Raw genomic sequence first — 14,655 nt, forward strand, 5'->3', positions numbered from 1 at the left:
ACACAAAAAGGACCTCTGGAAGCAGATCGATCCAGAAGTTTGGAGATGTTTGGAGCAACTCCATAGGTTGAAGAGGTGCATTGTGGGAGTTGTAGCCCAAGACCCCAAGAGGCACACCAAAGCCTCTGAACCCGTGGCTGTGCTGTGGACCACTTTCCTGTATCAAACACTTCTGAAAGTAAATGTGACAGTGTTACCTCGTGGGTGGCCTGAACTCTGGACTTTTTTCCTTTCCACTGTGACCTTTTTTTGTAACCCTTTGAGCGCTAGTTGCTTCTATGAGCTAGAAAGCATAAATTCTTTAAAAATTCACATCTCCGGTTCCCCTTATCTGATTTTATTAATTTTTGTGTCATTTTAAAGCTAAAATATTTCCTATTTATATAAATTGATTTTGGATTTTTAAACAGTTTCCTGTGTTTTATTTAATTACTGTTTTGTGATATTTGAATGTTTTACACTCTGTCTCCTAAGTTAGGCCTTGTTGCTCGTTGCCAAGCTACCAAGGGTTGAACTAAGTTTAACTTACTGAGATCTAACTGGACCTAAGTGGAGGTTAGTGGCCTATTGCTAAGTGTAGGTACTTACCTGCCCTTACTAATAACCCATTTTCCAACATTTTGTGGTGGCAGCGGTGGGATCATGTACTTGTGTTCAGTATCACATTACAGTTTTAAGTAAAACAAATTTAAAATCCTTTAAATTGTCCTAGTGCAAAAAAAAATTTCATTTTTAATTAGTATTAATTTCAATTATTGAATTTTTGTTATTTTTCTAAATTCTTGTTTCCAATTTTTGCAAAACGTTTTTGTTGACACAAAACTAGGGAACCATGGAGCTTGATCTGGCTAGCCTACCCACACTGACAGTAGTCCAGCTTAGGGGGTTGTGTACTACAAGGGGGTTGCCCGCAACCACTGACCTCAGGAAGCATGTCCTGATTAAATCCCTGACAGCATGGGCTGAGGCCCAAGAAGTAGGCTCAGATGAAGCTCCAGAGGGGGAAGAAGAAGGGGAGGATGCTAGCTCCAACCACTCAGGGGAGGGAGGGCATCTGAGCCTAAGTGAGGAGGAGGAAGACCGGTCCTCGTTGCACACAGTCACTAGGGGCATACCCAAAGCTAGTTCGGGGAAGGGGGTCCCTTCAGGAGGAGAGAACCTGTCCCTAAGGGATAGAGAGCTGCAGGCCCAACTAGCATTTATAGCTTTGGAGGCACAGAAGCTGGCCCTAGAAGAGAAAAAGTGGGCAAAGAAAGAGAAAAGAGATGGTGGCAGCGACAGAGAAGCTGAGTTGTCCATGGGTGTTTTTTTTTTCCCAGATTACACAAGGGGGTGGTTCCTGCCTATGTAGAGGGGGATGACATAGATAAGTGGATGCAGGCCTTTGAGAGGGCCCTCCAGAGGAGGGGAGTTAAGCCTCAGTACTGGGGTTCACTTCTTTGGGAGTTGGTCCCCAACTCTGGGAGGAATAGGCTTCTCACCTTGAGGGGGGAGGAGGCAGATTCATACCCCAGTATGAAGAGATGCTTAACTAAAAAGTTTGGTCTGACCCCAGAGCAGTATAGGATGAAGTTCAGGGACACCCAGAAGGTCAATACCCAGTCTTGTGTTGACTTTGTAGACACCTCACTTAAGACACTAGAGGGCTGGATTAATGGTAACAAAGTAAATACTTATGAGGGGTTATACAATCTGATCATGAGAGAGCACATCTTAACCAATTGTATTCAATAAAGGTTACGCCAGCATCTAGTGGACTCTAAGCTGACCAACCCAAGAGAGCTGGGGGCGGCAGCTGATGAGTGGTTGAGAACCAGGGTGGTTGTCAAGTCCCAGGGGGAAGACTCCAAGAAAGGGGGGTCAGGTCCCCAAAAACCTTAGGAGGGAGGTGGTAAGCCCACCACAGAGACTCCCTCTGTACCCCAGAACCCTAAGAAGTACTTACCTGTCCTTACCAATAACCCATTTTCCAAAAACATCTTTGAGAGGAGAGGTCACAGTAGTGACTTATGCAGCCTGATCCCTGACTGAGGTCTGGAACCAGAACAATCACTCCCCCTACCTGTGAGAAGAATCAGAGGAACTTACTGTCTTACGGAGGAAATGCAATGGCTTTCCAGCCACTGCTCCTTCAGAGCAACCGATGCAGCGTTTGAGAGTGAACTGCTCCAAGGAATTACAGTAGCGCAACCCCTTTATGAACGGATAAGACTATTCTCAGGGCTGAAAGGTCCCAGGGGAACTTGTTTTGCTGCATAGCGCTGAAGGGGACTGGAACACTTGACTTTAAGAGAGTCGGAGTGGGTCTCCTGCGACGCGGACTACTAGTTGAGTTTAATCTGAATGCCACCTATTATGGATGGGGAATAACCACTACAGTTTGCAAGAATGAAGTGGGACTGAAGGACTTTCCTGTCGACCACTACAGCCCTGACCTCAGGGGACTATGGGGGTCATTCCAACTTCGGCGGGCGGCGGAGGCCGCCCGCCAAAGTTCCCCCGCCAGAAGACCGCAGCGGTCATTCTGACTTTCCCGCTGGGTGGGCGGGCGACCGCCAAAAGGTCGCCCGCCCGCCCGCCCAGCGGGAAAGACCCAGCAACGATGAAGCCGGCTCCGAATGGAGCCGGCGGAGTTGCTGGGGTGCGACGGGTGCAGTGGCACCCGTCGCGATTTTCAGTGTCTGCTAAGCAGACACTGAAAATCATTATGGGGCTCTGTTAGGGGGCCCCTGCACTGCCCATGCCAGTGGAACCGCCAGGAACAGGATGGCGGGAAGGGGGTCGGAATCCCCATGGCGGCGCTGCTTGCAGCGCCGCCATGGAGGATTCCTATGGCCAGGGGAAAACCGGCGGGAAACCGCTGGTTTCCCTTTTCTCTTTTTCTGACCGCGGCGTCAGAATTGGCCAGGAAGCACCGCCAGCCTGTTGGCGGTGCTTCCGCGGTCGTTGGCCCTGGCAGTCCATGACCGCCAGGGTCAGAATGACCCCCTATGTGTATTATTTGTGTATGCCTTATTTTACTTTGTGTCTGTATATAATTTCTCCTTTTACTGTAAAAGAATGTTTTTAACTTGACTACTGAACATATTTTGAGTTGTAAGCCTGTGTTCACCTCTCTGCATCTACCTCCCCCAGAGAGGCCTTGGACTGCTAGACCCACGCTACTTCTGAGAGTCAAGTGCTGAAGGGGTATTTGGCCCAGTTGCTCAGAATCCATAGTTAATCATGCATCGCAACAGTAGGAATAAAAGGCCTCAACCTCTATGAGGCCCTGTACTCCCTTCTTACCCCATGGCTATCTGAGGGGTGTTCTGGCACTTCCATTTTCATTCTTTTCATTCTTTGATATATACAGTGCCACTGAAATTATGCAATTGTGCAGCTGGTGCATTTTTCGCATAATTATAGATTTGCATCATTTGCCATGTAATCAATCATCTGCTTCTTAATCTGCATATTTTAACAAAAAATGTTGCTTCTGGTTCAAATGGTTCAAAAGTTACTACAAATGCAGTGACGTGTTGCCGTACAGTGGAAGGCCCTTTGCAAAGGCTGAAGGCTGACTGGTCACCTTTCTGTTGCTTATTACTATATTAGGGTGTTAAACTGGTACTAAAGAGGGGCCTCCTCCAATACCCAGTGTAAAAGTGCAAAAGAAATAGTACTATAGCAAAATGTACTCCATTAAGCTGCATAATTTGCCTTTTTTGCTGCACAATTTACTCAACTTTGCCACATAATTTGGCCCTCTCCTGCTGCGTAATTTCTCTGGTTATCAGGCCCACGTTACCTCTGCAAATGTCTTCCAGTGTTCCTCACAGGAAACTAAACAATCGGCCTGTTGATCAGGGCATTTATAACGCACACACTACCATGCATGATTCAGGCGAAAGACTCACGATTTCTTAGAACCCAAATGGCTTTATTTTGGCTGTCTCCCTCCAGAAATTACCTCGGTTGCAACATAAATTAATGAGGGGAATAAATTAACCCGATTATATTTTTTTATATCACACTAACCTCTTCTAAAATGTTGGACTGTATGACTACCAAAAATACACAGAGCAGGATTCTGGTTAGCGCACACTTGTTTGTGCCGCTGCTGCTTTTATTCCTAATTTCTAATTATGAAGACGAGCCTTTGCGCGTCTTTTTCTGTGGCTCGTCCATTATATTTTTTAAATGAGTTTTGTGCATGAGTCGTTCTACATCATTTATAGAAAGGCTTCATGACTTCCCGGACACTGTGGGGAAGGTGTGTCACTGAAGCGAGGCATGCCGGGCCACGTGACACAGAAACAGCTGCGCTCTGCGGCACGCGATGCAAAGTGTGTCCTGCAGCAGCGGGAGGCACCTCGTCATGCCGAAACAGACGTGTGCTGTGCCTGAGCAGGCGCCAGCCCGGGGTTCCTCGCTGTGCTCTTGCAGCTGGCAGCACACTGTGCACTGTACGTGGGCCCAGCCCAGGATGTGGCTCCCAGTCTCACTCAGCAGCATCAGGCACTCCTGCAGACCACACCCCCGTGTGAGGGCGAGACTCTAACGGGCTACCGCTGTCACTGCTTATGTAACCACAGGGCAGACCGGCTTCAGTCACACCTCCCTGGTTGGGATGCTTCTCGCCGAGCAGCACATGGCTGTACAGGGGAAGGCTCGGCGAGTGTGAGCTCTGGGGTAAAGTGCCCCGTGGCCCCATGTGGCACTCCCACCGGTAAAACAGAGCTGCACCGGCGCCTTTTAGTTAGGGGGACAGGGGCTTTCTGGGAATGGCAGCCTTCGTGGACCACTTCGCAGCCGAGTGCCTCGTATCCATGTCCAGCCGTGTGATCCTGCACAACCCGAGGGGGGACGCTTCCACCAGCCCCGGGGCGCACCCTCTGACCCTCAGACCAGGTGCGTCCCCAGCCCTGCCTGCAGCGCCCACGCCTGGGGCACCGGCACCGTCCCTCGCCCTTCCCGCTGCCCCCAGGCTTGTCCTCCCGCTGCCCTCGGTTCCCAGACCTGGGAATCCCTTCGTCTTTCCCTCGGGGGAGGCTGCTGGGGACACTGCCTCTCTGCTGGACGTGGCCAGTATCTTGGCAGACTTGAACCAGCACAGCCCTAGCTCGGCGGGGAGAGGGGAGCCCGGCGGCCAGATGCGCTGCCCTTCTCCGCCCAGCGACCTCCCCATGATCGACGAGGGCGCAGGGCAGCCAGGCACACTCAGCCCCAAGCATAGGAGGGACCGGAGCGACCCGGAGCTGCCCCAGAAAAAGCACAAGTGCCCCGACCCCGGCTGCTGCAAGGTGTACGGCAAGTCCTCGCACCTGAAGGCTCATCTGAGGACGCACACAGGTCAGTCCGGGCGCAGCATGAGGGTGGCTGGCACTGGCCGACGTGTACTGACTTCTCGCTCTGTCACACCCTGTCCACAGGAAGAGCACATCTGTTTCTAATAAACGCAGCACGAGCCTGCAGTGGTGAAATATGTTGAAACTTGGAACACTGCAAGATGTGTCCTCAGGGCCGCACCCACCTTGCACAGTATTACAGTATTATGGAACCGTCTGCAATAAAATTAACAAGACGGCCTCTGTTCCGTGATCTAGGGTTCATAAACACAAGGGGCTGAAGCTTAACTAAGTAACTGGACACTAGTCACCCACTACCGGCCAGTCTATAAGCCCCTCTTCGCCCCTCCCATACCACTCATGTCTGCCGCGCCCAGAAGACAGTGTTAACCTCAGTGCTATGATTGCGTGCCACAAATGCCGCCAAACATAACAATCAGACCTGCGTCACTCCCTTATTCTCCAAAGTAGGGGTTTCTCCCAGCCGCTTTTGAGTAATTTAAGCACTATATCAAAGTACCTATAACAATCACGGTAATCACTTCCCTATACTTAAAATGAATGTCGGTGCCACGAATAACCCGCACACTGGAAGGCGAACTACAAAAACAGTATATAGCATCTTAACACATTAGTTCATGTAACATCACATCAGAGCACAGTGTTATAACATACCAGCAATTTCGAGCATCGTGCCATTGCAGGCATTACACCATGAGTGTGCACACTTGTGCCAAGAATGTTCACAATGTACAAAAGCGTACGACCATTTTCCTAGAGCAAGTGTTACAATACTGGTAGACAACATTACGTAAAGAGTGCTTATAACATTTCGGTAATTACCACGATTATACCAGTACACGCTTTACACAAGAGTGTGTAGATATGGATTTTGACATATTAATCCTTACTGCATTTGTTAGATATGCCCCATTACTTAATGCTTATTCGTGTGTGTTGAAATGTATCCCATCACTCGGCAATCCTTCGTGCATGTTTTGATTTACACCATCACTCAGTCCTGAATGTTTGTTCAGATATGTGCTTAGAAATATGGAGCGCTGGCACAGCTTTGCACCATCATTTAAAAGTCATGGGGGCGGGGCCATCCATCTTGGAACCACCACTTATCATTAGTGTGTGGCCAAGTTAGCGCTCAGCGATTCTAGTGCATATCAAGGTTTGTCACCTCATTTAGTACCCATTAGTGCATGTTCAGATTCATATCACCACTTACTAATTTTCATGGCATGCCTAAATGTGCACTGTCACTCAGCCCTACTCAATGTGTGATACAATTTGCAGGAATACTCAGACATCTTTGAAGGTGTGCCTGGAATTGCATCTTTATTCATAATATTTGAGTATGATTCTTACACGTAAATAAGCTTTGCACCAATTCTATTCTATTCTACTCTATTCTATTCTATTCTATTCTATTCTATGAACCTTGTAAAGCGCATAGCTACCCGAAGGCCTCCCAGCACTGGAACAGTCATCATTATAACCAGCTCACCACCAAAATAATTAATTACTATAGAGCCAGGTTTTCAAGGCCTTACAAAAAGAGAACACTTGGACAGCTGGCGTAATTCAATGGGGAGTGTGTTACAAAGTTTGGGGGCCCGATAGGATAATGAATGGCCTCCCCAAAGGGATCTGCTGATCTTGGGAACCTGTAGCAACTGAGCTGAGAAAGATCTAAGTGACCTTGGAATATAATGGATAGCTAGCGATCTTAACAAAGCAGGATTTCTCTTATGGAGTGATTTGTGCAGAATGCATACAATCTTAAATTATAGCCCCTGCTTCATACCTGCTGCTCTCCTGGAAGCCAGTGAAGATCTTTCAGGTCCTTTTTTGCAGATTGGTGTCTTGGGAGATTCATGAAGAGACGTGCAGCAGCATTCTGTGTGACCTGCAACCTTTTAATCAATAAAAGGGTGAGCCAAGATACAGGGCATTAACCAGGCTATAATCTAGGCGCAAGATAATAACAGCCTGGGCAATTGGGCTTCTAGCTAAAAAAGGAAGAAGGTTTAATACTTTTCTAACCAGTCTCAGAACACCAAAGCAATTAGAGGCATGTTTTTTGGCTTGGTGCTCCATAGTAAGGCTGGAATCTAGCCACATTCCAAGACTCTGTCACACATTTAGGGCTAAGGAGCCTCTCCAGACAATCAGGCTAATTAATTCTTAATGCATTTTCCAATTTGCCTCATTACTTAGTAATCATTGGTGCCTGTCCATATTTGTCCAGTTCATCAGTAATCCTGAATTAGTAGATATAACCCTTTTTTCTATAATCTTTGCTGTATGTTCAGATTTTCAGTCATTATGAAAAAATAAATGCATGTTTGAATTCACACCATTGTTGAGTAACCCTTAAGACATGATAACATTTACACCATCACTCAAAAATCTTGGACACCTGCCAGTTTTGAACCGTTACTCAGAAATCTTGACTGCAATGCCAGATTTGGATCAGAAACAATTTACCTCAAAGCCATGTGCCTTTGCTTTTGTTTCCTTGAAGATCCCAGAAAGTGGTGAAGGTTGTGCGAGAGACTGTATATGGATGTCAGTCACCTTATCCAGCCTAGTGTCAGAGCTAGGAGTTTAAAATGAGAAGCGCAACATGGTATAAGGAATGTAGGGACCACTGAAGGCACTCAGGGCATGGGAACCTAGAAGGCATTGGGAGGCACAGAAGTGCAAGGCAGAGTGGAGGGATATGGGAGGCATAGGTGGTAAAGGCGAAATGGGTGATACTGGAGGTGGATGCATGGGGGTTACAAGGCAAGTGGATGGTGAGGAAGCAGAAGGCATGGACAAGGGTGGGAAGTCACAGGGGAGCGGACTGTGCATCACAGTTGAGATGCTTCAGGCATAGGCCCTCTGTGAGCTCCAAAGAGACGTGGTACCCTCAGAGGGAAAGCTCTGTGCTGTGAATTCAGGTGGCATACAGAGCTCCACTGGCACTGTGACCTCACCCTGTGTGCAGGACTCCAGGCAGGCTTCCCATTTTGTTAGGAGACTTCTGATCTCTGGGTATGACCTCCAGATTCCTCCTACACACCCTGATGGAAATAAACATTTTTCTGGTCTGGGACAGAATTATTTTTACATGGGTACCTAGCCGTTCTTGTCCCAGAGGCATCCTCCTTCCCTATTGAAGTTTCAAGTGGAGGCAGGGCTCACACATTAATCACCTGGGTTCAGAAATTTTCAGTTGGGCTTCACCAATCACTCCCTTTTCATACCACCACTCCCTAATCTTCTTAGTCAAGACGATGGCTAAGCACTATGAAAATAATTACTTAGCAGTGGACAAGAGGTGGTCTCACTTGGGCCCTCATTATGAGTCTGACAGTTTTTGGTGCAGAAAATGTCAGTGGACGGGCTAGTTGGTGTGTGGAGGATGGGTCCAGGTCAGTGCAGGCTTCAGTCTCTTGGGGGGGAGTAGGGTGTTCCTGCAGCAGCTAGGCAGGGGCCAGACCGTGCTGCTGCCCCTGTCCTTGCAGCATGTAAAGGTGTGTGGTGTTCAGGCCCAGAATTATTTGAGTTTGCAAACTCAGTCTTTCCAGGCCTGGTGACACTCAGATTTGTTGGTGGTGGAATTACACCTGGAGTTATTGCTTCACTCACTACTCATGATGAAGGTCTTGGTGAGACTAAAACAAGCAAAGGTCTGCTCTTGGAATAGGGCATTACCTTTTTCCTGTTGGTCCTGTGTCAGCTGTACCGTTGAATTTGGCCTTAGATGTTTTTGGTAGCATAACATAACATATATTTGTAAAGCACTCATTATAGGATTTACAGTAATCCCAATCCGGTTGGGTAGGATTTACAGAAATCCCAATCCAGTTGTGTGCATGTGTTTTTGCCTGGGATTACAAAACACATTTTGTAATTTCCAGGAAAAACCTGTTGAAGTGTGCTCAAAGAAAATTTGCAAAAATATGGGAATAACTTGTGGAATCTCTTTATTAATCAATTGACAGTAACATTTCAATGAGAAACGTTTCACAAAAGTGATGATGGGACTGATGTTTGAGGGAAGATGTGCTAGGGGGATTTTAACTATTGCGTATAAAGTCATGGTTATATGGGCAGGGGCTTATTTTGGGAACAAAGTAGGTACATTCATTATCCATCAGTCCAGGACTAAGGGAGTCCTTAGCTGATGAGTCAGTGAATGGTACACGCTGATTAATGGGAGATCGGAGCAATGTTATGGGAAAACAGTATGGTATAGTTGATTATAGAGTGATAAGTGTAAGTCTCTTAGTGTGATTGATGTGAGTGAGAAGACAGAGCTAGATCATGAAAGGAGTGTATGATCATAGTGGTAGATAATCAATACGTTAGCTTTGTATGGTGCTGTCTCAGATACTCAGTAATACTCTGTTTGGAATGGGGTCTCTAGTTGGCAGAGGTATACACCTTTATCCAAGTAGGAACCACAATTCTAGTCAGGGTAAGTCACACACAATGCAAATTATCCTGTGCCCACCCTCTGGTAGCTTGGCACTGAGCAGTCAGGCTTAATTTAGAAGGCAATGTGTAAAGTATTTCTTCAATACATCATACAGTAACACAATGAAAACACCACAAAAATACACCACACAGTTAAAAAAATATATATGATATTTATATGGTTAAATTAAGGTAAAAACACTAAAGATTCAATAAGGATAAGTTGAGATATCACTTTTGCAAGATTAAAAAGAGACTTAAATCTTAGAAGTCAACAGTTGTCTCTTGTTTGCACAAAGTACCTGGTTTGCGTAAAAAATAACACACACGGAGACTGCAAAGGAGGAGATGCGTGGAAAAATAGGGAGTGAGTCACATTTTCTGGTGCAGCACAGACAATGCGTCGTTTCATTCCACGTGCAAGGGGCTTTGCGTCGATTTCCGGTGCGCAGTCTTGGTTCCTCACTGTGATGTGGGGATCTTTTTGACGCCCAGGGACGATGAGGGAAGAATCCTGAGAGGGCGGGAAGAAGTCACAGGTGTTGCGTTGATCGGGTAGGTGATGCGTTGTATTTTCTGTCACACGGCAGTCGCTGCATCGATTCTTCACTCAGGAAGTCGGGCTGCGTCATTTCGGTGCGGCTGTGCGTCGATCCAGTGGGCTATGCGTCGATTTTCCTGTTGCAAGGCAGGCTCTGCGTCGATTCTTCACTCGGGAAGTCGGGCTGCGTTGTTCCGGCTCAGTTGTGCAGTGATTTCTCGGTCACAAAACGGCTCTGCGTCGTTTCCAGCAGGCTGTGTGTCGATTTTCTGCACACAAGGAGTTTCCTGAAGAGATGAAGCCTTTTTGGCCCTGATACTTCAGAAAACAGAAGGCAAGCTCAATCCAAGCCCTTGGAGAGCACTTCTCAGCAAAGTCAGAGGGCAGCAGGGCAGCAGGGCAGCAAGGAAACAGCAGGGCAGCATTCCTTCTCAGTAAAGCAGTCCAGATAAGTCCTTTGGGCAGCCAGGCAGTTCCTCTTGACAGGTTCAGATCCAGAAGTGTCTGAGTTGGTGGGGTCAGGGACCCAGTTTATATACCCAAAAATGCCTTTGAAGTGGGGGAGACTTCAAAGAGTTGTTTTGAAGTGCACAAGTTCCCCTTTCAGTACAGGTCTGTCTGCCAGGGTTCCAGTAGGGGGTTTGGCAGTGCATTGTGTGAGGGAAGGCCAGTAGCATTTGAAATGCTAGTGTCAGGCCCTCCACCCTTCCAGCCCAGGAAGACCCATTAAGTATGCAGATGAGTGCAGGTGTGACTGAGTACCCTGTGTTTGTGGTTGTCTGGGCGATTGGAGACAGGCTGTAAGGCATAGATAGATTTTAAGAGCAGAGAAATGCTCACTTTCTAAAAGTGGCATTTCTAAAGTAGTAATATAAAAACCAACCTCACCAATAAGCAGGATTTTCTATTACCATTCTGGCCATACTAAATATGACCTGGTTACCCCTTTCTGATCAGAATCTACCACTCAAACAGTATAAGAGGGTAGCCCTAATGCTTTCCTATGAAAGGAGCATCCCTCACAGTAGTGGAAAACAAATGTAGGAGTTTTCCTCTACCAGGACATATAAAACACACTTGTACATGTCCTGCCTTTTACCTACATAGCACCCTGCCCTATGGGTTACTTAGGACCTACCTTAGGGGTGACTTATATGCAAGAAAAGGGGAGTTTAAGGCTTGGCAAGTACTTTCAAATGTCAAGTCGAAGTGGCAGTGAAACTGCACACACAGGCCCTGCAATGGCAGGCTTGAGATATGGTTAAGGGACTACTTATGAGGGAGGCACATTCAGTGCTGCAGGCCCACTAGTAGTATTTAATTTACAGGCCCTAGGCACATGTAGTATGCTTTACTAGAGACTTACAAGTAAAATTAAATATGCCAGTTGGGTATGAACCAATGTTACCATGTTTTTAGGGAGAGAGCATATGCACTTTAGCCCTGGTTTGCAGTGGCAAAGTGTCCAGAGTCCTAAAGCCAGCAAAAATTAGGTCTGAAAAAGAGTAGGAGGAAGGCAAAAAGTTTGGGGGTGACCCTGCAGAGAGGCCATTTCCAACATACTCCAATGAGGATGATTTGTTGGATGGTACCGGAATTCCATCCAGGAGTAGGGATGGCCATGAGTGTTTTGATCACGGGGATGCCTCACTCTCTCTTCTTTTTTGTTTACAGACGAGCAAGAGAAGGTTGTTGTGTGAACAATGTGGAGTGATGCTGGTTTGGCTGAGTCTCTAGGATTAGGGAACCGAGCACTCTGTTTAGTGCTCAGGCGTTACATGAGGTGTTTGTTTTGATGAGGTGTAGTGTGAAAGGACATCAATGATGTGCTGTCATGATATGTGGTAGTGTAGCGATCTTTACCTGCAGTTAGAGGTTGCAAGGCAGGGCATGAATAGAGTAGTGTGTGAAAAGAAGTCTGTTGCAGTGCAGTTGTGTAAGTATTTATTTACCATGTAGTTAAATGTGCATCAATAGATATTTCCTGCAGGTAAGCGAAATACGTAGTTCAGCTTATTAAAGTGTGGGTTTGCATAGGGTTACTCAGTGAGCATTCATGTATAGCAAGAGTTAGAAGTAGTTAATCCCTGTCATTATTAGCATGTGGCTGCATCAGGGAGTTGTTTTGATCCAAAATGAGACTGACACTTGCAACAGGCAGTGGCTGGTAGGGTTTGACCCATTGCCACTCTATTGGTGTATCTTTGTTGATTTTGTAAATACGACAGACAGATCTACCAGATCTAAAAAAGCCTCCACTGTTGTATTTTAGAGACCCTCAGTTAAGTCAGTCAGGCTAAGAGGGTGTAAACACCCTTGCAAGTGTACACTTGCAAGGGTTTATACAATGATAGTAATACCAACCGTGACTGTCCCATATTCTGTAAACTCTTACCATGCCATCTGAATCCAGCAGGTCTCCCTCTCTTTCCCCCTACTCTCCTATGAGTGCCGCTTGTCTACCCCACTCTTCTCACTAGCCTCATATCTCCCTCAATGCCCCCACATCAGTTCCTCCTTGGCGTCCACATGTTTTCTCCTTGGCCTCCATTTTTTTCTTTTCAGCCAGCTCCGTGTCACCTCCATAACTTATAATCAACGCCTCATATGTTTCCAGGATTTGCCAGTGTCTCTAGTATGGCAACCTTGTGGCTTGCATACAGCCCTAATATATCCTGATCAATGCCCAAGCGTCTCCCGTGGCTTATGATGATTTGCCCCCTGCCACCATATAATAGGCCCTCCCACATCCTCTGTATTTCTAAGCTCACCCTCAGTTTTCCTCAAAGCCCCTACATCTTTCCTCAGTCCCATTTAAGTTTTACAGCGCCCTTGTTAGGCCGTGGTACCTCTCTTTCGACCTTCATGTCTCTCCAGCCAGCCTTATCACCCCAGTGCCTACTTTATGTCCCTAATGTCTCCCTTCGAGACACAGAATTCCCTCATATGGCCCCTCCTTGTGCCTCTTTCTCTTCCCTTTGAAGACAAGAGCTTGGAGGCCACTTGGGGTTGGGGGGCGGTGTCAGATGTGCTTTTTTTTTTCCTGCCAGTAGGACTTTGTCTCCAAGGTCCTATTTAGCCTGAGATCGTGTGGCAATTTCATCAACATTATGTTGCCTATCCATGAACAGTAATTACTAGACCGTCATCTGCATCAAAGCTATATTTCTTATGTAATAAAGGTTTATTTTGTCTGGCAGTAGGCCACTCGGATTTGGAATATCATGTTTGACCTAAATTAGAAAGGGATAAGAAGTCTTGTACTAAGACAGAATGATTTCAACAAAATCTTGTTGGAAATAATGCAGCAGAGAAACAAACACAACTGGTTCTGTCTACCATAGTGGAAATGCAGTCTACTGTTTCTGTGATGGAGTTGGCTTAGCCTATGTGGCTTACCTCCTTCTTGCACCCCTGCTCACCTTACATGGGAACACAAGTGGTCACTCATTTCAGCCATACCACACTGAAATCACTTTGCCAAAATTGGGTGCCTACAAGGAAAAAACTGGCAGCCTTTGAAGTGCTAATTTATTCATACTGTAACCAAACAAATCAAATAGTCATTAAGGAATTATTGAGATCTAACCTCAGTTCTAAGTTTTTACAGGAGCATCGTTCATTTCTCGTGAAAATACTGCTGCAATTAATCTTTAGTCCCATCTTGAGTCCAATATCATTCTGGGTGATTTCCAGTTATATTGTAGACCCAGTAAGGACACAGTAACATATGTTAGACATAGAGGGCCTAGTTACGAGTCTGGTGGTTTTACGACCACCACACTTACGTGGTGGCCTGGACCACTCCAGATGTGGCGGCCCAACCACCACATAACAACCCTTGTGGTTGGATCTCCAGGGAACTGTCAGCTCCGCCAGGATTTTGGATCCCAGCAGTCTGCCGGTGACGGAGATCCTAATCCACCAGGGCAGCGCTGCAAGCAGCTCTGCCCTTGGGATTACGACCTCATTCTCTGCCAGCCTCTTCATGGCGGAAACACCACCATGAAAAGGCTGGTGGAGAAAGGTTAAGGGGCCCCAGGGGCCCCTGCTTTGCCCATACACTTGGCATGGGCAGTGCAGGGGCCCCCCTGCCCAGCACCCTTGCAATGTTCACTGTCTGCTTTTCAGACAGTGAACATTGCGGGGTGCAGGTGCACCCTGCTAGCTACAGCAATGCCGCTGGCTCGATTACGAGCCAGAGACAATGCTGTAGCCTGTTTCCCACTATGCCAGTGGGTTGAAACTTAGTGGGAAACCTTTAATAACTCAGGCGGGGAGGTTGCTGCATAGGCGGCAGCCTCC

The 14,655-nt window shown here is 46.9% G+C and overlaps 1 protein-coding gene across 1 annotated transcript in view; it reads left to right on the plus strand.

The window, feature by feature from the left end:
* The first annotated feature begins 4,363 nt into the window (after positions 1–4,363).
* KLF13 (KLF transcription factor 13) overlaps positions 4,364–14,655 on the plus strand; it is a 168,161-nt gene continuing 157,869 nt past the window's right edge. Inside the window, exon 1 of the mRNA XM_069222098.1 lies at positions 4,364–5,334. Coding sequence (XP_069078199.1) covers positions 4,767–5,334 — 568 coding nt within the window. The 5' untranslated portion in view covers positions 4,364–4,766. The remainder of the gene's footprint in view (positions 5,335–14,655) is intronic.

Source organism: Pleurodeles waltl, chromosome 3_1, assembly GCF_031143425.1.
Source record: "Pleurodeles waltl isolate 20211129_DDA chromosome 3_1, aPleWal1.hap1.20221129, whole genome shotgun sequence".
Classification (NCBI taxonomy): Eukaryota; Metazoa; Chordata; class Amphibia; order Caudata; family Salamandridae; genus Pleurodeles; species Pleurodeles waltl.